The sequence below is a fragment of the Poecilia latipinna genome, unplaced genomic scaffold, assembly GCF_001443285.1.
Source record: "Poecilia latipinna isolate Pla-1442-1.1 unplaced genomic scaffold, P_latipinna-1.0 Scaffold1959, whole genome shotgun sequence".
Classification (NCBI taxonomy): Eukaryota; Metazoa; Chordata; class Actinopteri; order Cyprinodontiformes; family Poeciliidae; genus Poecilia; species Poecilia latipinna.
The window spans coordinates 53,614-81,291 of NW_015114575.1; the positions used below are offsets into that span (position 1 = coordinate 53,614).

Below are 27,678 nucleotides of genomic sequence, written 5' to 3' on the forward strand. Positions count from 1 at the left end.
TTTTTTTTTTTTTTTTGAGCACCTGCCCCTTTAGTGGTCTCTGCACGGCCCTGAGGAAAAGGTTAAGTTGTTGGGCAAGAAACCTTTGGCAAACGTCCTTTCCTGCTTGCATGCGAGAAAGTCAGCCAGGAATAGGAAAGAATCTCTGTTTGGACAGATAAGAAACCAACAACTTGACTAATAGTTCTTCTGACGGAGCAGATTTAATTTCCAGGAGGTCAACCCCTAATTCTTGGAACTTCCAACACACATAAAGTGTAAGACGGAGCCAGAATTGCTATGCAAGCGAGGTTCGGTAACACCATTGGTCAAAAGCTTCCAATACACAACAGTAGGGCTGGAATGGTATAAAAACCTGATGTCAGAAGTAAGAGACAAGACATTTTGGATTTCTGGGACGATGAAAATGAGACGATGAAATTGTGATGTGTGAATCCGCAGATGTGCAATAAATGTCTTCCTGTTTATCTATGAGCAGAGAAAATGGAGTTTGTGTTTCATTTCTTAATTATGTATTCCATGAGGTAAGCACCTTTAAATTCCTCCATATCACCTACCTAAGATTTCCGGGTTGCGAATGACCGAGCCGATCTGTCGGAGGGCCTGCTGGCCCGCCTTTTGCACCTTGACGTGGGAGTCGGTCAGCACCTCCGTCAGCTTGGGCACGATGCTGGGCAGGCAGGAGGAAAGCTGCTTGGGTGCACAGTAGGCCATGGCACCCAACAACTCCACCGAGCCTGGAAGCAGCAGAGACGTGATCGACTACAAACTTTGTCACAGGTCGCATCTTTTCTGAGTTTCTGTACACTTGACAGCAGATTAACAAGGAAAACATGTACAAAACGTGGGACGATGAAGGATATTTCTACTCTGTAAACATTCAGTTTTCTGTTGTAGTTTCCTTGAAACCACCAGCAGTTAGTCACGTAAACACAGATGTACTGATATGAAAAGTTGGGCCAATGCCAGGATGTCCGATATTAATATTACCATTATAGCTGATAACAGAAATTGTGTGTGTGTGTGTATATATATATATATGTTTCACTACACATTCAACACTTTGAATAAAAGCACATCGCTGACTTTCCCACTGTTCCTCTGCTTCAGTTAAACTTCCCACAATCCCACGCTGCATCACTATCACATGACCAAACAAATATCACATGACCAGACTCCTCCAATCCCCTTTCGTTAGCCCATGTTTTGTTTATAGGACAGATATGTTTTAAAAATGACTAATATCAGCCGGTATTGATGTCAGTGCTGACATATGAGCATCCCTACACATAATAATCAGGATTTTAAACCTCTTGTGCATCTTACCTGCTTTAGTCCTCCATGACTCTTCCTCCAAGGCCACCAGCAGAGAGGGGAGGACCAGCTTCACGCCGTGGGCACTCAGGTTCCTCATCACAGCCTTGGCGCAGTCGTCTGCAGCCTGGAATAAGCAACGATCAGAGGGCAGAATGAAAATGCTTTTTAAATGAATCACAACAAATAATAGTATCAACTTCTGCATTCTGAAATATTTCCATGTTTATGTTGGTTACGTGCCGACTAGATGCCCTTGTGGCCTCTTACCTCTCTAACATACTGGTTTCCATCTCCAAAGCAGAGCAGGAGGTGTGGCAGCACATGGACCACGTACGGCTCAAACAGCTTCCCCAGCATGTTGCACAACATCTCAAAGGCAAACAGGGCTCCTGCAACGACACCATGTTCCACATGCAGATCATCTCCGTCGTGTTTTTATGAAAATCCCAGGATTTTTTTAAGGTAATATCTGTCTATTTAGCTCCCATGAGAGAGACATCCAAACACTTGAACAGCTCAGCTGGAGGCAGAGACTGACTGTCAACCTGAAGAACCAGAGCGTCAGACTCGGAGGAGCTGACCCTCAATCACAGGACATCTTCAATAAATATCTGGTGCATGCTTCCATTACCTCCTGTAATGCTGAAAATGAGTCATCGTTGGGTATTTCAACAAGATAACGAACCGAAACGTGACCAAATCCACAGAGAAACAGCTCCGTAGACAAAATATGCTAGGGGTTCACCGACTGCAGGTTTTTTTGGCTGATCACCAATTTTTAAAAAGTGTGACCTGTCGATTCTGACAGATACCGATTTTTTTTTTTATTGATCCCTAAAATAAACATTTATCACATCTCAGTTCTCAGATCTAAACTCTATAGAAAGCCAGTGTGATGAGGATCAATCTATATTCTACGTATCAAGAAAATGTACCAGTCAAAGTTAAAGAAAAAAAGATTTTTTTTATATTGTATTATTTTCCCACAGAATAAATGCACTCATATATTTTTTTAAAATGTGGTTTGTATGTGAAATTAATGGTTATTTTAAGGCTGTTAGCACATTTGAACCACCAGTGCTGATTATTACAGCTGTTAAAAAAAACGCTGCTGAAACAATAACTTCATATCTATCAGCAACACATTCAACCTCGGTGCCTTATATCCAGCTTACTTATAAAAATACTTTATATTTAACGTAATTTCCTGAGCAGCCACATACATCCCCAAAATAAAAAAAAAACTGACTGACCTTCCCTCCGTCTGAAGTTCTTCTTGTCCTGGATGGCGTCGGTGAGTGTGGCCATGATCTCCTGCTGTTTGAGCGCCAGGATGCCCAGACCTTTGACCAGTCCAGCCAGTCCATACGCTGCTCCTTTCCTCTCTGCATATTTGTCGCTCTCCAGCAGCAGCTGCAGCAGGTTTCGTACGATTCCTGCTGCATCGTCTTTGATCGCAGGGACTAGAGGAGGCAAGCAGCCGGCCACCGACTCCTGGACCTGGTGTTGGAAGGGGATTAGCATTAACAGTCACGTATGACCATTTTACATTATTCAAAACATAAGACTGCTGCCATTCAAGATTACTCACAAATTCAATTTGACTTAATTCACAATCTGGTTTTAGAAACAAAGCACAACAATGTTATCACCACTTTAAAGGTTTTAAATGATCCTATTCAAGCTCTTGACTGCAGAAAACATTGTGTTGAGTTGTTTATTGATCTGGCAAAGACATTTGACACTGCTGATCATATGCTAAAATATAATACAATTTTGCAACATATTGATATGTGTAGCTCACTTTTAGTCAAACAGAAACCAGAGTGTTCAGTTTTCTCTCTCCTCTTCCTCTCTTCTTGAAATTGCAGAAAGAGTTCTGCAGGGATCAGTTCTCGGAACGCTTTCATTTTCCATTTATATAAATAACTTGTGTGATAATTTGTCAAGTGCTGTTTATAATTTTTATGCAGATGACTTACTATTAGAGCTATTCTTCACCCTCTTAGGCCAAAGATCTTTTGGCATTCAGCTTCTATGCACCGCAAATGTGGCACAAACTTCTAGAAAACTGCAAAACAGCTGAAACACCGACATCCCCTAAATCTAGAGTAAAGCCCACCTATGTGGAGATGCTTTTGAACCATAATAAATGGAACATTGACACAAATATGAGCCGTCTATTGATGATTTTGATGATGGCACTCATCAAACCGTAATTTTTTGTTACTGGTTGTTGACTATGTGGTGTTTTCCACATTTTTTAATAGTTATTTTTGTGTTTTCATGAAGTAGTTCTAATTGCCTTGTTGCAAAAATGTGTTACACAAATAAAACTTGATTTATAAATTGAACATAGATCAATCTTGTTTACACACCGACATTTTTTTTAAAAATGTGGATAAAACGAAAACAATGGTTTTCGCGCATTCTTGACGCTCATCACAGATTTATCCTGCAAAGGTAAACAAATTGAGCTTGTTTTTAATTGTAAATACCTCAGATTTGTACTCGCTTTTAAAATGCACACTGAAAATTTGGTACAAAAACTGAGAGTGAGATTTGGGTTTTATTACTGCAGTGGATCTTGTTTCTCTCTCAAAGCTGGAAGAAAGCTGGTCTAATCGAATACTGGCTACTCTCTTTGATACAACAACCTCTTTTTTTTCAGCTCATTCCACAAGTTTCAAACAGAAAAAGGAAAAGAAGCATTCATTATTTACCTGCTGTGATGGCGTGGACAGAGCAGTTATAAGCTTGGCCACGATGGGTTTGACCTTGGGGTCGCTCTTATCCAGATGTTTGGCCAGGGATCCCATGAGGATGACGACGCTCTGCCGGACGGAGTCGTAGCTGGCGTCCTGCGGGGCGTTTTTCAGAAATTCCTCGAACACTGGCAGCAAAGAGCTCACGTTATCCTGGGACGGGAGAAGGAAACGTTAGGGGTTTTGGTAAATCCTGAGGCGGGCCGAACTGAAACAGCAACTTGCCACTACCTTTCCGTGTGTGTTCAGCGCTGAGAGGGCGGCGTCCAGCATGCAGCGCCGCACCTCGGTGTGACGGTCGTTAAGGGCGTCGGGGACGAAGAAAAGGAAGAGGGGCGTGACCTGAGACTCGTCCAGGTACTGGGACAGCTTGTTCAGAGTCAGAGCAATGCCGCATCTGTTGAAAAGGAGCAATTTGGCCGTGATCAGTAGAGGTCTGTGCAAAAGGATTCATAGTGAATCTGGGTGATAACTCGATTTTATCGACTGATCAAATTTTTGGTTTTGGACAATTTTATTTTAAGGAAAGTCTGAATTTTTTTTTTTTTTCTACCGAAGCACTCCACTGGTTTCTGTAGTTCAGACTGATGTTAGTCACCTACCATCTTGTTTGATAAGTGTGTTTTACAGTTTCTAATTATTTGGACTTCACAGAAGCGATGATCAAAATAAAATCCACTGACTTTGTAATTCAACGCATTGAAATTGGGCCTCTGTCTCTTTAAGACACACCTGCTCCTTCTGAAACTTCCCCTTCAGGAAGTCATCACAACATGGCTCCTCTATTAACCCTTTATCAACGTTTTTACCAGCGTTTCACTCAGAAGTAGCTCCTATATTGAGCTCAGCAGATGCACAGTTCCACCAGGTGTTCGCTAATTGCTGCCTGCTAGTCTGAAGGAGCTGACTTGGGTTTTGGTGGGGGACAACTATACTTTTCCCAAGCTCTGTTCAGACAGGTTGTCCTACCTGGCTTCCCATTGGTCAGGTGGAGATTCAGAGATCACTCTCCCCAGAGCGTCCAGGACTGGAGGCGGCCTCTAAAGATAGAAAAATAACTTCACCTCATTTTGTTTGAGTTTCGCAAATTCAACCAGTTATAAAAACCTGTTTGAAAGAAACCTCACGTAGAGTTTCTGATGGTAGAGCTCTGTGAGCTGGCCGAGCACAGCGGCAGACTGGTCTCTGTACTGGGACACGGCACTGGACAGAGCCTCGGCTGCTGCGCTACGGATGGCCTCCTCGTGGTGGGTGATGTCTCCGATCAGCAGGGAGCAGAGCTCAGGTACCAGCTCCAACCCCAGAGACTCCCACAACCTGAGGGGAACAAGCCAACAGGTCAGGTCACCGTGCAAAAAAGACAACTGCATTTTATAACAAAACGATGCTCATATGTTTCTATATATGTAGCGAAAAGGGAGGAAACATAAATCTGATTTAGACAGCAATGGAATTTAATTGAGGCCATCTGTTTTTGTTTTTACTTCACTTGAGTAAAACACTAGCATCAAGAGACTAAAAAAGAACAAAATGTTCTCCTTTTACATACTTTTCAGCCAAAGCTTTTCCTTCCTCTTCAATGTCAAACCTGGCAACCCAAAGCCTGCGCAGCAAACTCATCCCGCTGCTCTCTGTGCTGTCTGTCGGCAGCGCAAACTCCATCTCCAACAACCCCTTCACATAAGATACATTACATGTGGAAACAGAAAGTGTAACCAAGCTTTTTAGATGTGACTGCTCTCTCAATATGTCACAGATTTATGTTCTTGTACTGCAAAACCTTCAAAGCATGTTCACAATTTTACAATAATAGTGTTTTGTTGAGTGATACTTAAATATATGTTATCATTATTTTGGGTTTCAAAGCTCACCCTCAGAGCAGCATCTCGGACAGAGAAGCAGGGTGAAAGCAGGGCGTTCAGCAGAACATCGATCTCTGGTTGCTCAGCAACCGTGCAGCCGTCCCCTCCTCCTGCACTCGCACACAGCGCTGTGAGGCACTGAGATGCCAACACCTGAAACCAAAAGAGAAGGAAATCTGGTGTTTGTTTAGTCATTTAGAACTAAACAGGAAGAGTTCGACCAGCATACGTCATGTCGCCAAGAGGCCTGCTGCTGGGGCTGTGAAATACGGCTTAAAAGTAACTTCTGATTTTTTTTCTTTTTTTCCAATACTAGATCCGGTTTACGATTTTCATCAATTCCTTTTTCTCGCCTTTTCTTTGTAAAAAATTATAAGCGACGGAAAATATTTTCAAAAAGTGGCTTTTATTTTAATCATCCCTTCTGGGAGTTTTTATAAAGGAGGATTAGGGCCAGGCTAGGTGAAGTTTATAAAATCATGGTATTAGCAGAATAAACACGTAATATTAATGTCCTAAAATTATGCAGAAAAAAAATTGTTTTAAGGAGAAAAATGAATGAGAAAAAGAGTTGACCAACTCAGCCAGTGTGGTCCTTTCTTTTAAATAAACTCTGTCGTTTGCGCAATACTTTCACACTGATACTGACAATAATTTGATGCTGATGGGTTAAATAATGAAGTATAAATAATGAAGTATTTCCTTACCTGTAAAAGCAATAGATGCTCAACATGTTAATTTTTTTTATTTAGGAATTGTTGTTTAATATTACTAATTACTAATAATACTACTTCTGTTTAATATTTTAGAATAAAGTCGCAAATATTACGATTTTATTCTGGTATTATCTCACAGCAACTTTATTCTTGCATTAAAATGTTTGTATTCTTATAGTATGACCACTCTTGTAATTTCAAAAAGATCTTAGCCTGCCCCTAATGTTATGTTGTAAAGTTGATCTGAACTCATACAGGCTGAACACTCTTATCAAACAAGATGGCGGCCCTGGGCAGGCTGACAACACTCTGAGCTACGGAAACCCAAAGAGTGAAAAGCATGTTTACTTTCCAAAAAGTCAATAAAAAAATAAATGTGATTAATCAATAAAACTGATCAATCATCAAGCCCTATCTATTGCACTGATTTACTTTCAGAACAGATGAATCAGTGACAAAAAAAAAAAAAAACAATCATTGTGCATTAACTGGTTTACCTGGAGTCTTGGGGTAGCTGTGGAAATGACCCTGGTCAGCAGCAGCAGCATGTTCACACGTGGCAGGAGTTCAGGACCGTTCTATAAGAAAACAAGGAGCACAGCAGGGCTTTCATCAGCCTTAAAACACAGAAACACCACCATTTAATATCCACTGTTTAAAGGAGATCCTAACACAAAACATGGTGACATGACAAAAAGGTCAATGAAAGGTGAAAACAGAAACAGAGTTAATAATGGACTGAAAAAGGGATTTCTAAAATGCAACCAAACAGAATTCACACAGCAACTACTGAGGCTGTCATAGAACTAAAACCAGATTAATAGTTGGTGGGAAAAAATAAACTCAACTAGGACTGAAACAATTAATCAACTAATTTAGTAATTGATTAATTGTTAACTGGACTCAAAAAAAGGCCATTTGCTGAAAAATCAAGAAGTAATTAAGCTGCAAAAACTGTACAAATTATGTTCATATATAATTTGCAATAAAGACAAAAACTTTAATTGCCTTTTTATGTAACCATGTTTAGTCCAAAACTCCTAAATGGAACAGTTTTAGCTTATCCTGGTTAAAGGAATGCTATGTTGTAGCATTTTAGGAAACAGAGCGTCTGTTTTTTGACTAAAAAAGGAACTGAATTGTTAATTTGTATCTTTTAATGTATTTTTAATATGATATAAAAAGGCTTAAGTGGTGAAGTGAAAAACCTGCAGAATGTGCCCATTTTTATCCGATTTTATCATGAGGGAAAATGACAAAGGGACTAATAAAGATTCGATCTATCTATCTATTCAACAGAATAGTTTCTGCCCTAAAGGTAACTATACTAATGTTTTTTGGAGTTTTTAATAACTGTGTTATGTTGTTACGATATACACTAATCACATTTTTTTGCTAACTATGACCATAATTAATGCAGTGAACAGACTTTTTTTTCCCAGAGACTGGAATGGAAGCATGTCTCTACCTCGTCTATTGTGATGTCATCGCTGTCCGTGGCAGCCCGGAGCTGGGCGTGGACGTTGATGACCTGCAGTGCTCTGGTCATCAGGCCCTCCGTCTCCTCGGTGCTGCCTGAAGACTCCCTGAGCATGGCGTTGAGCAGGGGGAAGCAGAAGGAGAAGGCAGGCGCAGCCAGGGGAGCTGCATGTGATGGAGGAAGCAAAAAGTAACAGCACGTCTTTTTTTTCTCACTAAAGTAATGGGTAGAAGGGTTGAAATATTCAAAAAGCAAGTCAAAATTTCAGCTTGAATATATCGTGTGACGCATGAAGTCCACTTTAATTCATTTTTTTTCGTCAAAATATGAAATTAACTTCAACGATTGTATTAATCCTTAGTTGTTATGTTTTAAGGTTGTTTTTTGGTCATGTGTTTTTAAAAAATTTTGTGCACTTGCACCAGTCTGCCAGTAGGTGTCAGTGTACGGTGGGAAACAGTAGAAGCTGATATTCCACTAATACCCATATGTCAGAAAACAGCTGTTCAACGTAGTGAACTACATCAATGAAAATGTTAAAACAGATATAAAATTAACTTTGCAGTTATGAAATCTAAGAGTTTGGATTCAAAGCAAAAAACAGAAAAAACAAACAAACAAATAGAATTAATGCTAAATAAAATAAAGAGTAGTTCCCCAATGAAATCTTTGTTCTCTTTTTAATTCCATCATTTACAATGCAGACAATTTTTACACAAAATAAAAAAAAATTAAAAAAAAGAGTTCAGCCCAGCTCTACCTACCTGCAGCCTTGCCTTCTCTCTGTGGGACGGTGTGGTCATACAACAGCAGCATGGTGCGCTGGGTCGCTGTGTCCAGGTCCTCCTCCTCCCAGGCCTGGTCCAGATCACATTCTGGCTTCAGCAGCCGCAGAGTCACATGACCCACAAGAACAGCTGCAAGGGGAGAAAAAAAAAAGACATGAACAGAGAAACAGAGGAAGAGAGGAGGGGAGTCCTGAAGGTTGCCTCCTACCCAGGTGGTGGAGGTGTTTGGGCATGAGGCTGACGCCGATGTCCAGGAAGACCTGCTGGATGCGTGGAGCAGCGAGCGGGGACTGGAGGAGGGGCATTAGGACCTGGAGGACGGCAGGGAGCTCCCTGGTGATCTGAGGCGGTCCAGCCCTCAGAGTGGCCTCAAGCAGGCCCACCACACTCTGCAGCTCTACGTCCATCTGGAGGGAACCACACGGTCAGGTCAGGACAGGGGACAGGTCAGGTCAGGACAGGTCAGGACAGGGGACAGGTCAGGTCAGGGGACAGGTCAGGTCAGGACAGGTGAGGACAGGACAGGGGACAGGTCAGGTCAGGACAGGTCAGGTCAGGACAGGGGACAGGTCAGGTCAGGGGACAGGTCAGGTCAGGTTAGGTCAGGGGACAGGTCAGGTCAGGTTAGGTCAGGTAATATTTAATATTCTCTTAAATATTATTTGTTGGATTGAGTGAATTTTGGACCATACCCCTTTGAGTTTTTTGCGAACAGCTGACTCCTTCTCCAGCTGGACCTGAATCATTTCCTTCTGCTTGCTGGTTAGCTGAACTTCATCTTTGATGCCTTTTTTCTTCTTCATTTCCTGCAGAATTAAACAGAAGGAGGTAAAGCAGGAAAAAAAAACACACTTTCTGAAACAAACTAACTGCAGTTCACTCTACCTCCTGTAGCTCCAGCTCAATGATCTGCTCCTTGTAGGAGTAGGCTTTGTTTTCTCTCTTCATGTTCACCTTCTTGGTGTTTTCCTTCTGGGCGCTGCAGAACATAAACATCGATTTTATTGATTAATCAAACTTTCCAAGATTTAATATTTGGAAAACTGGGATTGTTTCCCCCCCCCACTAATGCACGCTTTGTGTTTCCATAATTTATAGTGATGTCAGAGTGTCGAGGGCGGCCATCTTGTTTAATAGCCTGTTTTACTGCTTCTATTTATTTGGACTCTGAATCCAGATCAACTCTACTACAGCATATTAAGGCCAGGCTAAGATTTTTTTTTTACTTTTTTTTTAATTACAACAATAAAGTCGAAATAATACAAGAATAAAGTTAATATTACCAGAATAAGTTAGTAATATAACAGAAAAGAATACATTAAAATATTGAGCATCTTGTGAAGTTGGACTTTAGCATTGGCTTTACAGATCAGGAAATATTTCATCTTTTAACACATCTGGATCAAATTTTTATCAGTAGCAGGACTTTGCAACTATTGAAGAAAAATTAAAAAAAAAAAAACAAGTACCGAGCTGCTCACGACAGGTCATCAAATGACTTTTCTTTTCATTTCCAGACGTTCAAGTAATATTGTGTTTATTCTGCTAATATTATGACTTTATTTTCATAATTAAGCAATTAAAAAAAGCAATACTCTGTCATGCAACTCACAGAAGGGATGACTGAACTAAAAGTCACTTTTTGAAAGTATATATTTTTCATTTGTAATTACTATTTTCAGAAAAAAATGAGTAAAAAGACAACAAAATTTTAATTTCAAGCCTTATCACACAGCCCTAAAAGCAGAAAGTACTTTTGGAGTCCACCTAATATATCGGATGTGTGTGATTATGTGTGTGTGTGTGTGTGTTACCTCTGGATGATGCTGTTGTCGTACAGCTCTCCCTCAGGGGTGTGCATGATGGCGTACTCCTCCCTGGTGACGTGCAGAAGACTGGGCTGGGTGAGACCTTCCACGATGTGACTCATCACCCGCGGCAACAGCTTGTTTGGAGAGAGGACGCTCAGGGCGCCGACTGCGTTTCTCACCGCCTTGCAAGAAGAAACAAAATGACCAAATATTCACTCTTTGTGACGCTGTTCAACTGTAAAAAAAACTCAGCTATAGTTAGATCCATCTAATGTATGGCTGTTCTAAGCAATTATTTTAGTGATTAAGTAATCAAATACAAAATCTGACCAAATAAAATATTGGTAAGTATTGCCATAACAGTCGTATTAATATTGGCTGTAGATACTGGCCCACATTTTCGTGTCTGTGCATCCCTAATAATTCAAAAATTACAATTAACCTGTAACAATAACAGCTCACTTTTTGAGTCAACCCAGACAAAGACTGCAAAGGAATCTGAAATTATGATTAATGTAATAAAAACAAAAAGCAGCAGTCTCTCAAAAACGTTGTATTCATTTTTAGATCCAGATTTTTAATTGTCACCTTAAGGGATTTTAAAAATGGAGGAACGCATAGCTCCAGGCTCATGTTAAAATGTTGCAGGTATGATTCAGAAATGGAGAGGAAGAGTCTGGTCTCCTCACCTGGCTGTCAGCATTGACCTGCAGCAGCTGTGGCAGGATAGCCTCCAGGTTCTTTTCAATCAGCTCTTCAGCTTTTACCTTCATGGAGGAGAGCAGGACGGGCCACAAGCCGGGCCGGGCGCTGACTGGAAGAGAGGCATGGGAACAGGGTCAACTCCAATCTACAGGGTTATCAACACGATAAGGCTGAAACAATTAATCGTGATGGAAAGACGACTGAAACGATCGTCAACTAATTTAGTAATCAACTGATTGCTAACTGGAGCATAAAGTTTTGCTTCGCCTGGTTTAAATTCTATAAAAAAGAAAAACCTCCTATTAAGCACCTTTTGCCTTTTAATCAGGTCATCTAAAAATAATCAACAGATCAGCTCTACACTGTATTGACGTCAAGTCAAGCAGACAGATCTGAGTTTTTTACATCCTGATATTTGGATTTTTAAGCAGCAGATGCATCCTTTGCTACAAATGATCAATAGTTCACTAATTATTGCATTTCAGGGAATAAAATGTTTATTTTATTATTTAAAAAGGAATTCAAAGACTTTTTATTTGTATTTCTCATTGTATAAAATAACCTTAAGTGGCTAAATACAAAATCTGCAGAATGTGCTGATTTTTTTTTTTTATCCAATCATCATCAGAAAACTTGATTGCTATTGCTAGCTGCGGCGCTACAACACTGTGATCTTTGGAGGGATTTCTTGCCATACCTATGGAAGGATGATGAGTAACGATGAGGGTCTCCATGGCCATGTTCTCGGCTTCGGTCGGGTCTCCCCATTGGCTGGCAGCGGAGCAAACCACACACAAAGCATCCAGCAGGACCCGAGGGGGGGTGTAGCTGCGGCCCAGCTCCGTCGGCTCTCCTGACTCTGACACCAGAACGTCCTGGGGCAGAACCTGAACCGTTGGACAACAACACCAGAAATAATCCAGATAAGTGTCAAAAAGCACAAAATACCCAACAGATGGATATCATCTGTTTTGATACTTTCTCTTAGTGGATGCAGAGGAAAACGAGCTTCTTACTTTGTGTTTGTTGATGACGACCCGCAGTTCTCCCAGAATGCCGTGGGCCAGACTGAACCCACCCAGAGAGGAGAGCAGCTTCCTGACGGTCTGCTGCGCCCTCTTCCTCACTCGCCAGCTCCGAGACAGCAGCACCGCAACTGTGGCGTGATGATACATCCTGCAGAGCAGAGAGACGTCGACCGGTCACGTGACCAGAATCAAACTGTTTTCAATGATAAACTTAGTTAAAAAAAAGACAACTCAAACATAAATGTCACCTTTTGATGTGTCGTACCAGATTATAGCATAAGCTAATTTACATCTGCAGTCCCTTATAGGTTTTCTGTATCCCCAATCATGAAATCAATCCTTTTTTGATATTCTACAGAATTCAGAAGAGAATTCCGGTTTTCCAATTAAATATTAGTGTGATATGTCTTTTTTGTTATGTTTTTACTTTTTTTTGAAGGAAACTTTATTTTTTGTCCAGGCAGTGAAGTTTGACAATCAAAGCCATGATGACTATAAGTGTGTGCAGACAGACAGACAGACTCACTGTGATTTGCTGGCGTTGAGCCGGTGGGCGTGGTCCAGAAACAGCCTCTCACAGAGCTGCAGCACTGTGAGCAGAGCTGCAGACGCAGAGGAAAATCAAATGAGTCATTTTAATCAGTCCTGATTATTTCACGCATTTCAAATGCTGCACACTTCATTGTTCTTACTGTCTTCGCTGCTCTGAGAGAGAAACTTCTCTGTGGTGAATAATGGTTTCTTCTCATCCAAGACCAGGCTCCAGAAGCTGCTGAATTTGGCCTCTGTGAACAGAAGAAGCCTCCATCAGTTTAAACCCCGTATCGAAGCGCCGCGACAGAAACCGAGCCTCACCTGCTTGTGTCTCGAGCAGAGCGAGTCGACTCAACAGAACCGAAGCCGCCACGCCCTCCGCGAGCAGGGCATGCTGGGAGTTCTGCGCCGCTACTTTCTCCACCGCTTGGAGGAGGAGCGGGGTGAGGTCTGAGGACTGGGCCAGAGTGTCACCTGAGAGCCAGGGCGACAAAACACTATGAGAAAACACCAGGGGACGGCGAGCGCATCCGACCTGAGCGGGATGTACCTTTAAAGGCCCCCAGCATGGTCTGGAGGTAGGCATGGCGGACGGCAGAGGTGGAGGTCTTCAGGGTGAACGCTTTCTTAAACCAGTCCAGCAGAGCGGAGGGAACCTCCACGGTGAGGCGGCGGCTCCACTGACACAGCACAGACACGGCGTGCACCAGGGTGCCTTCATGAACTGAACGACACACACAGGGACACCCGCTTCCAGATTCCACCGACAAAACACACCACTGACCTGACACACACGAATGAAGTTCCCCCCCCACCCACCTTCTTCAAGTCAAACAAAATTGGTGTCAAAAGTTTGTGGAGCAAACTTTTGACACTTTGTGCCACCATCATTTTAAAGATATTAAGAAATGTTTCCATTGGTCATGAAAAGTCTACCAGCTCCCCAACCCACCCCACACACACACACACACACACACACACACACACACATGCACGCGCACCCACACACACACACACACACACACACACACGCACGTGCACCCACACACACACACACACACACCTTCAAATCAGACAAAATTGGTGTTAATTTGACTACGTTTGTGCAGCAAAATTTTTTTTGTTTGTGCTGCTTTGGCTTTGAAGATATTAATGAAAGTTTAAACGTCATTTTGATTTAGTAAAAGTGGGGCGCTGGTTGACTATTCAAGACCTTAACTTTCATTAATATCTTCAAAGCCAAAGCAGCACAAACAAAAAATTTTGCAGCACAAACGATTGACACCAATTTTGTCTGACTTGAAGAAGGTGGGGGGGGCAGCTTCACTCAGGTACCTGACCCAGAGGAGACCAACAGCAGCCATACCTTCCTGTTGTAGGTAAGGGATAAACATCACAGTGACAGCGGAGCTCAGAGTCTGGCTGGAGGTTCCTGACACGGCATGGTGGCTGCAGCTGGAGATCCCTAGGAGACAACAACCAAGTCTGCTCTCATTTACACACTTGGACAGAAAAAGACCCAAAATAAACCCAGCATGAACCTTTAACTGGAGTACATTTAGTTAGTCAGTAGGAATATAATCTAATGTTGGGGAATGTTTTTAACAGAATCACCACTTGCAGCCAAGACCTCAAACAAAAACCTTTAAAGTAAATGAAGCTTATGATAGATTTATTTTAAGTAGATTAGAGGTTAAAATCTGAGTTTTTCATACCAGATTTGAATTTAATCGATTTCTTATTTCTCTTGCTTTCTTCTCTAAAAAAGAAATTACAAATGACAGAAAATATTTTTGAAGAAGTGTCTCTTATTTCAGTTGTCCCTTCTGCAAGTCCGACGGCGGATATTAAGGCCAGGCTGCGAGAATTTTTGACTCAACTTTACCAGAAGGTACTAAAATTATTAGAAAAAAAAAATTGTTTTATTGAGAAAAAAGTTTCAATAAAGTTAGCAAAATCTGACACTAGCAACTCAGTTTGTTTGGTGCTTTCATCTAAATAAACTCAGTCATCTGTTCAATAGTACCAAAGTCTTATTGGCAAAATTTGATGCGTCGTACGATTTTATCCTCATATGTCATACAAAATTTGAGCTAACTTTTAAAATGTTGCAAAACTAACAAGAAAAGTGAATTAGGCATATTTCTATTTACTGGTTTGGAGCAAATCAACCAGGTAACACAAAAAGTGTGATTTCATCACATGCTGGCTTTACTTGTTGCTGTAATAAAAAAGATGTAGAGGTTGAAACCTAGCATCCTCCCCTGGAGGTTTGGACTTTGAAATTTTCAGAGAGCGTAAAACATTCGTCATTTTGAATTTTGCCGTTTCCATCAACCTTCTCCAATGCCACATGTCAAAATGCTCAATAAAAAACATCGTCAGAAACACAAATATTGTTGCATCTTATTTCAAACAAATGCACACTTAAAGTTTCTCACCTGACAACACGCTCATTTTCTGGGCAACGACGGTGAGCTTTCCTTCAGACCCTGCAGCCACAAAATGAACATATTATCCCCAAAAAGCCAAACAAGTTAGTAAATTATCCCAAACTGAGCAGGAAATAAAATGCTGACCTCCAAGGATCTTGAAAAGGTGAGTGACGATGTCCTGCACTGCGGAGGCGTCGCTGCACTGCTGTGCCAGGTTCTGCATGGCTTTCACAGCTTCCTCCATCAGCTGGGCGTTGTTCGCCTTCAGCTGGCCTAAAACACGAGACGAGACACTAAATCAACCCTAATCAACAGGTTTCACTCACCAGATGCTTTATTTTTACTCTCTGTGTGATAAAATTGTTTCACGCTAGAGTCTTACTTGCTATGGCCTTTCCAATATCCATGGCATACTGACTCAGATCTAGAGTAACAGCAGATAGCAGGCAGGATACGGCTGAGGAGACACGAACAGCTTCATTAGTGACCGTACCGGTTTTCTACAGTATGATTGAAGTACTGCAAAGATGCTACATCTTAAGTATTTTTGGTCAAGTTTCTAGTGTAAATATCTTGGTGCTCTGGAAATAAGACAAAACTAACTCACAAGTAACTTTGGAGCAATATATAGGAGGTTGTTTTAAGTCAATAATTCCTTAAAGGGGCTATATTATGTGCTTTCCAGGTATATAGTGACAATCAAGTGTTATCTTTTAATAACATTCAGTTGTTATAAAAATCCTCTATATCAAAGAAATGTCACTTCATAATTTCACGCCTTCCACCAGGTGTTTGCTAATTGCTGCAGGCTAGTCTTAAGGAGTTGAGTGGGGGAGTTACTAAGCTCAGTCCACCCAGGTGTCTTGCACAGCTGAATGGTTGCCACGGGAGATCAAAGGATTTCTCAGACATGAATAATAGAATCAAAGCAACACTCCAGGAATGTTTTTGATGAGTGAATAACATTATAACATGATGTAAAGCTCAAAAAAGTGGATTTTACAGAATGCTGCCCCTTTAATATTGATAAAAAAAATATTAGTTCCGCTGGCAGATTACTTTGCTTATAACACTGGAGAAATATCTTAAGAGTTTGAATGTATTGTTTGTCAGCATTCACATGTACAATGAGATTAAAGCTAGCTCCAAAACAGTGCAAACAATGTAAGAAATATATACAATATAAACATGGTGATGACTTGCTCAGGGGCACATTGACATGTGGCAGGAGGAAGCTGGAATTGAACCTACAACCTTCAGATAACAAGACAACTACTCTACCCACAGAGCCAGTCGCCCCAAATGAAATAATCGGCCAGAGGAACTATTACTATTTCATCAGTATTAAGAAATTATTAACTTAAAACAAACTTCTATTTCTTGTTGAAAAGTTAGCTGTAAGTTAGTTTTGTCTTATTTCAAGTGCACTGAGATATCTTCACTAGAAACAAGAGCAGAAATCGATTAGATTTCTGATCTCGTTTTCACAGTGAGGCCTCACTCTGCATGGCGTTCTCTGGACTGCGCAGCATGGTCTTCTGCAGGGCGGGCAGCAGCAGCTCCTTGAACTCGGAGTGGGTGACGTGGCGCAACAAGGAGCTGCTCTTGTCCAGAACGTGTTGCTGCGGTTTGGTTTTGCTCATCAGGACCAATTTTACGTAGAGGTCCAACAGCGCGCTCTGTAGAACACGGGAGACGGCTGGCTGTTTATTTTAAAGACTGGAATCATGCGAGAAGCTACAGGTCACGGCTCAACGATCCCACCTTGTGTTTCTCTATTGTAGCTTTGTCCTTCTGAGCGCTGCAGAAGTCCAGGCACACCCCCAGCAGGGGCAGCACTGTGGGGCTCGGCTCCAGGGTCAGCAGGGTGCTGATGTAGTGCTCAACCAGTCCAGGCTTCTGCTGGAGACAAAACAATCAGTCCAACATTCCTCTGGTTGGTACGCTGGTAGTAGGATCACAGATGGAGATCAGCAACCACAACTTATGTCTTACACAACAGCTGCTGCTGTAAGTCTTTCAGCCACTGGTAAATTCCACCAGTGGGTTCTAAAATAATCAGGCATGCTGCGGGCAGCCACATCTTAAGAGTGAATCCCTAACATGTTGGATTTATGTTAATGTGTATTTAGAGACATAACTTGGATTTAAAAAAATATTAAAAAGTACCAAAAATGTCTCAATCAGATCTCTCACGTTGTGACCTTTGCCCTACCCACGTATATTTAACAACTTCAGCTAAACAGAAATGTATGAAGAAAAGAAAGCTCACTCACTTCTCTCCAGAGGTGATACAGACTCTTGAGGCTCGATTTCTTGGCTGTGGTTTTGGCTCCACCGACCACCTCAGCCATCAGCAGGCTCTGAACCTCCACCTTTAGCAAATGACAGCAGGTTTCCTGGTCAGGTACAACATCATTTAGCACATTCACTTAGTTTCTTTCACAAAAAAACACCTCTGACCATTTTCTTCCAGATGGGTCCTTCTCTTTTCTCGGGAGCTGAAAACACTTTAGGGATTAACAGGCAGGTCCAGGACAGGCCGATGAAGGCAGCAGAGCCGCTGCTTTTACTGCAAACACAACCAGGCCCAGAATGAGAACGATGAGCAGCAACGGCAAAAATTTCAACATCGGCATGTGTTCGTTGCTCAGATTAATTTTATCTCAACTTAGCAAAAAAAGAAAAATGTATGAAAAAAATTTGTGTTCTGTTAATTATTTAACTGTTGTAACCTGACTTCTTGGAAGTAAAATCTGTTTGACTTTAAAAAGAAGCATGATGATGTGGGGCAAAATCTCCTTCAATGGAAAAACGAGGCAGGTCGCAACAGAAGTGAGCCATAAATTTTCTCTTCCCCATTGCTACAGAAAGCTAGCAAAAAAGCTACGTAGCAAAAAAGCTAGCTAGCATGTGTATATTAGCAGCTAGTTAACAACTCGACTCAAATCGCAGAGCAGAGTGAAGATGTCTGTGCATGACTTTTGTCTGACAGAAAACTACAAATACGGGATTAAATAGTCCTGCCACGACATAATTTAAGATTTTGATTAATGTATTTATGCTCAAGTTACATTTACCCATGTCTGCTGCTCAACTCAAAAATAAATTTCTGTTACAAACGTGGCAGAACTTAAAGGGACATAAACAGGCCCTGCAACAGTAAGAGATGAGCTATAAAGAAGGACGAGTTTGAGGCTCCAACCTTGGCTCCCCATTTTTGCTGATGACTCCGCAGCTGAGGAGGCCCTGGAGGAGCCCGGCCACCAGGACGTCAGGCTGACTCTCAGCCAGCTGGCCGATGACGGACAGCAGCTCTCTGCGTGACGCAGCATCTCTGAACAACACAGGAGGAAATAAGATACAAACCCTACAGAGTAAACAGCATCACAAAAATAATAAAAATAAAAATAATAAAAGTAAAGTTTTGGGTGACAACACAAGCCTACCGATATCTGTGTGGGGTGAGGCAGAAGAGCTTGCACAGTCCTTTGACAGCAGGCTCTGGTAACTCTACAACAGAACAATAAACATAGGGTATTTTTTCCTGACGGAGGCTCGTTCTGAACCAGCTTGAAACAAAACAGATGACAAAACAACACAAACGTCCTCACCTTTACCCTTCAGGCACTGTTTCAGATCGCCGTATATCTGCTTGCGCTCCTTAACGCTGGCTGTGGTCACTTTTACAGCAAATTTCTTAAGGGTATCCGAAACCTGGAGGGAGAATCACGTCGAGAATTAAGAATTTACATATCACCATGTCATGACAGTACAATATGAGACAGATATCTGTGAAAAGATCAAACTCCTCCACATTCGCTCAGTGTTACTAATGCCATCTGAAGAAATGCACCAGTCAAAAACAAACAATCAGAGCCAGAAGGACGGTCTTAGCACTGTCAATCATCCTTGTGGACGCACTGCTAAATGGGTTAATGGCAGAGAAACAACACACTGCTAAAGGAAGGCAGTTTATCTGCTGCCATTGTTGGCCATGATATGTAATGTAGCAGAGTTTAACTTTTTTCATAGATTGTGTGTATCATACCACACTGTCAATGATATATTGAAAGTTTTAAGAAAATATTTAAAAAAGAAAACAAAAAAACAATAAATTTTTATAAAAGTTACATACTGCAGCTTAAAGCAGGGTGCATAACAAATTTTTACAGTTTGAATTGTATCGTGGGGAAAAATTTATTATGGTGATAATGTGCCGATGAATGAAGTTCAGTTTACTGATAAGGGATATTAGCTCTGAATGCAAAAAGAATTAATGGATTACACAATAAACCCAATTGGGACATCAAGTATTCAACCATTATTTGATAGAAATGAAAAAAAGTGCATGATGTGGCTTAATGTTTACATAAAAAATGCTGAGAGTCTAGAGGCCACTTTATAGGATATGCTTTGTCCTGTTGTTCCAATATTCCAATCTCTGACTGACTTTTTATTTAAATCTTGGGAATCAAATCAAATAAATAAAATCAGGAATAAAGTCAAAATGATAAAGTCACTTTTCATTTCTAAATGTTTGTATTTTGATGAATCAACAGGGAATTCGGGAACATTTTAAATCAAAGCACAAGCACTGTGACAACATTTTGTAATTTTAAGCATTTAGCTTGCTGAGAAACATGATTCTTCTCCTGAGTCGAATATTTCTAAATGTTTCCTTCAGGAAAAAAAAAGTCACAGGTTTGATACCAAACTCCCATGTTGACTCTGTGTGTGTACCTCAGCATTTGCTGAACTTGTTAAAATGCCCGTTGGTAGTTCTGATAGGGGGGCGTCACTGACTGTAGGCATTCCTTTCTTTACTGTCCACTTTTAGGAGTTTTATCCGTTGAGGATAAAAACAGCGAGTTTTCGCTCTGATAAGGTAGTTTAGAAAAGCAGGTGTGTTAGCGGGCCACAGCTGTGATCAGACAGCAGTCATGCTGGCAGCAGCAGTCACATTACTGAAGCTACACGTAGCGCTCGGCTAACAGCCTGCTAGTTAGCCGCTGCTAACTTCTCCCAACGTTCCTCCATAAATGACTGAACGGGCCGAAGCGTTCAGTCAAAACCAACTCGGTTTGTTAAAATCTTGTTTTCCCTTGAACTTAGTGAGCGGCCACAAAGCTTTTAGGCTGTATTTAAATATTCAACCACACAAACCTGCGTGTCCGCTGCCATAACGCCGGTCTTGTTGCAGGAAGGACTTGTTGATATCGCTTCCGGGTCAAAACTGCCAACCATCCCCTTTTTCCGCTAGGAGACTTTTTTTTTGGTGGGGAGGTCATACTACAGTTGGACCCCCTTTCTCCTTCCCCACCAAAAGTTTTTACTGTGACAGAAATGTGATTTGCAAATGCTGAAGTTTCAGTTTTAGACTGTGTTGATAATCCACAGTGAGTTAGTTCTGATCAGATCTATTTAGTTAACTGCACAAAGAATGCCAACTCTCCCTGGTCTGGAATAAATGAGATTCAAACCTTCCTTCTGTTTCTCAGTCTAGCAGTCTGCTCACACAAATCACACTCTAAATAAGAAAAGTGTCTGCACGCAAACAAAACATTTGTTTCTACATTGTTGTTTATGATTGTGTAACCTGATCACCGCAGATGTCTTGAGTGAGTAGCACTGCATCAGTGATTTAGCTGGTCGGGATGGTCAGACTGGACGATAAATCTCTAGAAACTGGCTAGGAACAGAGCTGACTCGGGCTTGATAATTGATATAGGTCAAACTTCCTTTCACTATTCTTTTTAAAAATTACAATTTTAATTGACCTGACCCAGAACTTTGTCATCACCATCTGACAAAAATAAATATAAAATCATTTTTAAAATACCCTATTAGTGATATCTTTACTCATTTTACATACAAATGTTTCTCAAGAAACAAAAGAAATATTATTTAAAACAAAAAATAACAAAAAAGTCCATCTGACGGAGTTGACACAACTGAAGGTGGTGACAAACTAGTGAGTAAAATGAAATACATGTGAAGTAATGCAATTTATGTAAAATACATTAAAATGAATTCATTGCACATTTAAGTGAGATTTGACAACAATTTCACTGAAAGAGTCACAAAAACTCTGATGGAGTTGACATCTGACGGAGTTGACGAAATGCCAAACTACCTCAATTTATATGATGTTATTCTGAAGGAGGTCATATTGTAGCTTGTCAGGTCCATGAAATCTTTACAGTTTACTAAAATTAAGCATTTATTTTCACAAAATTTCATCAAAGTTTTGTAAACTGTCAGTTATGGAGTTGACACATTATGGATGTGACGAGCAACTTCGGAATAAAACAGAAGAAAAAACTAAAGAATAACATAAGCTAACCAGAGCTAACTAGCCCTCTTAGCAAAGGACGAGAAAATACGACATCATGGGGTCCTCAGAAGTTCTGGTGCCCCCCAATAATGCCTGATTTTTTTTTTTTTACATTCTTTTCATTTCTGACGGTGTTAACAAAAACTAGGGACAAATTTCAACGGAGTTGGAAAATATCTAAAAATTATTTTTAATTCAATTTATTGATACTTTTATAATTATTTATATGACTGCTTATACTCAATTGTCATAATATATAATTTTAGTATTTCTGTAATTGTTTTAAAATATTATAATGTATTGAGTTCTGCTCCGGGACAAGGGATTTTACAGGCATCATCCACCGACTAGAATGTTTAAAATAAAAAATATTCAGCAAACACCAGAAAAATATACATTGTTGTGCTCACATGACCCAGGTTAGTTTAGTCAGATATTTGAAAAAAATTATATTTTGTGTATATTTTATTCAAATTTTGTGCTTTATCCATAGGACCTGTTTTGTCCCTATTCTCAAGAATCACTGCCCTACCAACAATCAACAGATTTGTTTGAAAGTATTGTCTTCTTGTGCTAGCGCTGGTTACCTCCAAGGAAAAGTTGCATCATAATTAAGGCACATCTGAAGAAATTGTTGCAAGAACATTTAAGTTAGAAGATCAACTTTACAGGTCAAGGACTTCTTTGGTTGCAGAGAAGGTCAAAAGGACAGTAAAGAGAGTCCTGTCTCTTCTTGAAGCAACTGCCGCCAATGCTATGCTTACTCAACAAAGAGTTTGTCACACAGTTTAGGGAGAAGACTTTTGTGGCTGTACTGAAGCTACTTTTAAGACAAAACACAAATATCAGCAAATCTAGAGCAGATGTACGGACTGGACAGCAGAAGACTGGTGAAAACCTTGTTATACTTAAGAATCCACCTATTAATGTTTTTGGCCATCAAAAATAGCATAGTATTAAGTGAGTAATTTTTGCCCACTTCTGTTTAGAACAAATTGAAAAAACTATTCAAAGAGATGTATCTGCTCATAAAGTACATTAAAAACTCAAAGATTTTGTATATTTTAGACACTGAATCATGGTTAATGGTACTATAAGTAGCACTGAACTGGCATGATAGCAAATATGAGTTACTGTCAGGAAAAATGTAGAAAACAGAACTTTAATAGATTAAAGTTGGAAAACATGGCTACCCTTGTCAACCATGACATTGTTTCAACAACAACAAAAACGTCATCCATTGTTTGCCGTTAGCTTCATGACAAGTGAAGGTTATAAATTGCATGTATGGGTAAAAACACATATTAACTTCGCAGGCACAACATTATAAAAATATTTAATCTCCAAGACAGTCACTTCAACCCTCTCTGCAGCACCGTCTCTCTGGCACAACTTGTAATTTCCTGTTTGGCTGAAATCTCTGACTTACAGATTTTAACTTTTTATTGCATTTTGATGTACAATATTTCTTCATTAGGCTAATATTGCGTACAGAGATTAGTATAATGTTTGCATGACGCAAAAAAAGTTATGATCATGACTTGCAGTAAATATATTAACCACCAGGGGATGCTGTTTATCCACGTTTTAAAGTCGATCTGTTTTGCAATACATGATTTTTTATTACATGCAAATGTGGCGCAATTGTAAAAACTTTGCTATTATTTTTACGATTGAAAATGTAATACAATAAAACCAAAGAATAAATAAAATAAAATAACAAAACATGCACAAATTATGGCATATTCTGTCTTCTGGCATCCTTCTTAAAATGATTCCAGCAACAGGAGGTGGAGGATGATGTTTACAGATGAATAGGTGGTGCAACCTTAACAGATCATTATGAAAATGAGATTTTGCAGAGAAGACATGTGGAAAACATCTTGAAAGTTTTTAATCCAAATGTAAACTGCTTTTTCCTTTATTTGGAGGTTAAGAAGAGTTTTATTTGAAATGAAAATCGAAGAGAGCAATAAGCTGCACCATATCAATAGAAGATGTGATAGAGGGAAGACTGGGAAACATATTTCCATAAATATTTTTTAGCATAATAACCTCACATCTTGCAGGAGAGTCTCGCACATACAGCTTGTCGTCTCCAGGATCTTTGCTGTCCAGGATCAACTGTCCTTCAGCTCATTTATTTTCCTCTTTCAGCTGTTAGGAAGCTTTTGCTTTTTATGCTATCCTGCAATGGCAAAGATGATAAGTCCCAAGACAACAAGTCCTGCCACCACACCGATGCTGATGAAGATGATTTTCATCTTCTTGTTGGACATTTTTTTCTGCTGCTTCAACTTGCCGGCTTTTTTTTCAAAAACTTTACCCTGGAAAAAAAAAACACAAACAGAAAAACACATGTTGAAATATGTTCCATTATTTGGTGCTCCTTAATATTTGTTACAAGGATGCAAGTTATCGAATGAGATCATCTAAAGTTGATTCAGCTTATTTATAAACTTACAATTAATTGATAAGTGGGGATTTTCTTAAAAACCAGAGTTTTCTTGGGCCCACCGTCTTTCCATGACATAAAGGGCAAAAATTATGATGAATAAAAAAAAAAAACACATTACATTTTAACATTTTTGTGTCAGCTGTATTAAGTACTGACTGAATAAACATAAAATTATTTTCTCACATGACAAACTTAGGTTTCTGTTTTGTTATATCCAAAAAGAACACATCTCTTAAGTTGTTGAATAAAAAAAAAAAAGGGGAAGAGAATAACGTATCGTAAGCAGATGTTCATACAGAAGTATGGTCATGAAGTGCTAACTCACCACAGTCCTCAAAATTAATTTCGCTTATTGGAATCATGTTTTTTCTTTTTTTTTTTTTCATTATGACATGAGTTTTCTCTGTTATGAACCCTAGCTTTCTGTCATCACATTCTAGTATTCGCAGCACATTAATAATTTTCGAATGAGAAGTTGATGATTCTTCATCATGCAGCACGGTGATAAGTTAATGAGCTCGTTGGGTGTTTATATTTCTAAACAGAAACACACAAAGTGCAATTTTCATGCCCCACCCGAGACTGTTCGGACCGGTTCTCTTTCTCGTTCTGCTGTGGCCCGGCCATCTTTGTTTCTGTGTCAATTGATTCCATTTAAGGATCTCCAGCAGCACCCTGTGCTGGATGGACTAATTTTAATATAATAAATCCTTAATCTATTAATTGTTTGCATTGCTAATCTGCTTCCAAGATCATAAGTGAGTGTGCTCGTCTTCATTTTCAAATACTTCTTTCTACATCACAATCCCTGCCTACAGCCATTACGACACACTGACTAGGATTGAGGCATGGCTGTTAGTCTGAAAAAAAAGAAAAGAAAAGAAAAAGAACTCCATGAGCAGAAATGTTTTTCAGGCATTTTGTGCCTTTAGTAGCCAATAAACTTCGTACTAACGCATGCTCACACCACTGAGGTCAATAACACAGACATGATGTTCCCACAAAGCACAGCAGTGCACACAGTTGAGCATTTTTCCAGCGGGATGAAAAAGCAGATGTGATCACCGTGGGGATTTATTTATATTCAAGAGGCACACTGTCACATCACGTGGGTCAGGAACGGACAAACAAGGATAGGAAAGTTCTCCAGCATAAAATCAGCCTCGACTGACACTTTGTAGAGACAGCTGCTGGATAACTGCTCTCCTTTGAGGCCCATGCACCCAACATCAGGAGCTCTATCTTTGTCTTCATTTATACTGTGTGCTGATTTTATTCTAGATTTGCCCATACATGTCTGAGAGGTTGAGAGAGCCTTTTATAAAGCATTATTTGTTTTGCGCTATGTTTGAGAGAGGACAGATAAAGATGTTTAGTACAGCGCTGTGAAAAAGAATTTGGCCCCATGGAGATTTATGGTTTCCGTGGGGACAAAGATCAGCTCCTATCATAAACAGATAGTACGTATCTGAGACATGTCTGAACATCAACAGAGAGTCAGATCAAACAGAACCACAGAGAGACAACAAACTGTAAAACCTAAAGTTTCTTAAGATTTGCTTCAGCAGTTTGTTGGAAACCAAATATCACACCGCCTTGCAAAAGTATTCATACCCCAGAAACTTCCAGTTACATTACTTTGACATTTAGTTGGGGTTTTAAGTGAGGGTAGAATTGAAAAGGAGAAGAAAAATGAATCATATTTTTCAAAATTTACAGATAAAAATCAGATAGGTTTAGCCTTCCTGAGTCTTTGTAGAACCGCCTTTCATTGCAAGTTCAGCTGCAAGTGATTGGTACATGTATCTGCCAAATACCCCGACCGAGAGCATGCGTGTACAGCTATTTAAAAAGCTGCCTACAAAAGGATTTAGTTTTACTTTGACTGGGCCAGTCTAACACATGAACATGCTTTAATCTTAACTATCCCACAGTAGCTCTCAGAGTATATTTAGGATCATTGTTCTGCTAGAAGGTGAATCTCAACCCGTCTAAAGTCCACTGCAGCCTATAAAACAGGGGTCACCAACTCCAGTCCTCAAGGGCTACCATCCTGCAACTTTTAGATTCACCTCTGCTCCAAAATGTCTGAGTTCCCTCACCAGCATTCATTCCTCTCTGCAATAGGCTGGAAATGAGCAGTTTATTTGATCCAGGTGTGTTTGAGCAGAGACGCATCTAAAAGTTACAGGATGGTAACCCTCGAGGACTGGAGTTGGTGACCCCTGCTATAAAAGGTTTCATTTCATGGTTGCCTTTTATTTAACTCCATGTATCAACTCTGATAAGCTTTCCTGCCTCTGCTGAAGAAAAAAAAAAATTTCCACATCATGATGCTGAAACCACCCGGTTTGATGGTGACGCTGGTCTGGAGGCTGAGGTTTAGGGTTGTCTGCAGAGTTTCCAACTGCAAACAAAACTTCTTCAAGTTCTTTTTCAACAGTCACTTACTTCTTTAAACTCATCCCTGAAGGGGCAGCGCCTCCCATGGCTGCAGCCTCAGTCACCCGTCTACTCATGTCTTATGGTTGTTTTTTGGGTTCCTTTGGATGGGGCTGTACTGAAATATCAATTTCTCCACTGGGGGACTAAAGAAAGTATTATTATTATTCTTCTATATATGTGGGCATGAACTGATGCATGGTAGGTTTAAAATGTCCCAATGCAAATAATATTAATACTAACAACAATAGATATATTTTATTTCTAATGCCCTTTATATCTTGAGATCTCAAAGGTCTACATGTTATTATGTTGAAGCTCCATATTGTCCAGTTCCCTGGGCTCCTGTCCCTATAAGGCCTTTCTAAAGTCTGGTACAGGGTAGCAGAGTAAAGGGGCTGAATATACTGAAAGGGTGTGATCACTTTTACAAGTCTCCAGCAGCGTGAACCACAGTCGTACATTTTTTTTAAGCTTAAATTTCTGTCTTCTGCTTTCTTTCTGCCGTTTTGCTGTTCTGGCTGTTCAAACCTAGAGTGTCCAGTAACACAGGAGCAGCAGGGCAACGTGGGAATGATGTGACCTGCCCATCGACCCCCGGACGTAGGATGGCCTCGTGGCACGTCCTGGAATCTCTGCGCCATACCCAGGGAGACCAGCCTGCTTCATTCATCTTAGCAAACAATAGGAAATACCTTTCTAAACATAGCACCGTTTTTACACAGTCAGGATGTAAATTGTACATTTGTTTTCCACCCCAGCTCCACCTACGACATATTTATAGACATCGATATTGCACATTAATTACTCCCATGACGAATTTACTTCTGAGAAAAAGAAACATTCATAAGCGGCCCAAACGATGGTGTGGCAGCCATGATGGGTTTTCCACTTTGACAGCGCCTCCAGCAGCGATACCTTCTCGAGCAGATCCTCGGCCTGCTGCTCCAGGTCGTTCAGTTTGCCGGATCGCTCGTCAGCTTTTTTCATGTTGTCCAGC

The 27,678-nt window shown here is 40.4% G+C and overlaps 1 protein-coding gene across 2 annotated transcripts in view; it reads right to left on the reverse strand.

The window, feature by feature from the left end:
- gcn1 (GCN1 activator of EIF2AK4) overlaps positions 1-20,711 on the reverse strand; it is a 43,495-nt gene extending 22,784 nt beyond the window's left edge. Inside the window, exons 1-36 of one of the 2 annotated variants that reach the window (XM_015015839.1) lie at positions 20,608-20,711; positions 19,056-19,158; positions 18,891-18,954; positions 18,647-18,778; positions 17,905-18,013; positions 17,718-17,816; positions 17,206-17,340; positions 16,943-17,120; positions 15,824-15,898; positions 15,586-15,714; positions 15,448-15,498; positions 14,373-14,471; positions 13,557-13,730; positions 13,328-13,480; positions 13,165-13,257; positions 12,999-13,074; positions 12,461-12,620; positions 12,142-12,331; positions 11,429-11,553; positions 10,743-10,921; positions 9,814-9,907; positions 9,621-9,734; positions 9,137-9,335; positions 8,905-9,057; positions 8,129-8,304; positions 7,158-7,238; positions 5,954-6,097; positions 5,632-5,756; positions 5,210-5,399; positions 5,052-5,122; positions 4,314-4,479; positions 4,041-4,235; positions 2,571-2,817; positions 1,585-1,706; positions 1,327-1,441; positions 558-737 (exon numbers count right to left, since the gene is read on the reverse strand). In XM_015015839.1, coding sequence (XP_014871325.1) covers positions 558-737; positions 1,327-1,441; positions 1,585-1,706; positions 2,571-2,817; positions 4,041-4,235; positions 4,314-4,479; positions 5,052-5,122; positions 5,210-5,399; positions 5,632-5,756; positions 5,954-6,097; positions 7,158-7,238; positions 8,129-8,304; positions 8,905-9,057; positions 9,137-9,335; positions 9,621-9,734; positions 9,814-9,907; positions 10,743-10,921; positions 11,429-11,553; positions 12,142-12,331; positions 12,461-12,620; positions 12,999-13,074; positions 13,165-13,257; positions 13,328-13,480; positions 13,557-13,730; positions 14,373-14,471; positions 15,448-15,498; positions 15,586-15,714; positions 15,824-15,898; positions 16,943-17,120; positions 17,206-17,340; positions 17,718-17,816; positions 17,905-18,013; positions 18,647-18,778; positions 18,891-18,954; positions 19,056-19,158; positions 20,608-20,688 — 4,777 coding nt within the window. In that variant the 5' untranslated portion in view covers positions 20,689-20,711. Of the gene's footprint in view, positions 1-557; positions 738-1,326; positions 1,442-1,584; positions 1,707-2,570; positions 2,818-4,040; positions 4,236-4,313; positions 4,480-5,051; positions 5,123-5,209; positions 5,400-5,631; positions 5,757-5,953; positions 6,098-7,157; positions 7,239-8,128; positions 8,305-8,904; positions 9,058-9,136; positions 9,336-9,620; positions 9,735-9,813; positions 9,908-10,742; positions 10,922-11,428; positions 11,554-12,141; positions 12,332-12,460; positions 12,621-12,998; positions 13,075-13,164; positions 13,258-13,327; positions 13,481-13,556; positions 13,731-14,372; positions 14,472-15,447; positions 15,499-15,585; positions 15,715-15,823; positions 15,899-16,942; positions 17,121-17,205; positions 17,344-17,717; positions 17,817-17,904; positions 18,014-18,646; positions 18,779-18,890; positions 18,955-19,055; positions 19,159-20,607 lie in introns of both variants that reach the window. The other variant, XM_015015838.1, reaches the window with a different exon arrangement.
- Between the last annotated feature and the right edge of the window lie 6,967 nt (positions 20,712-27,678).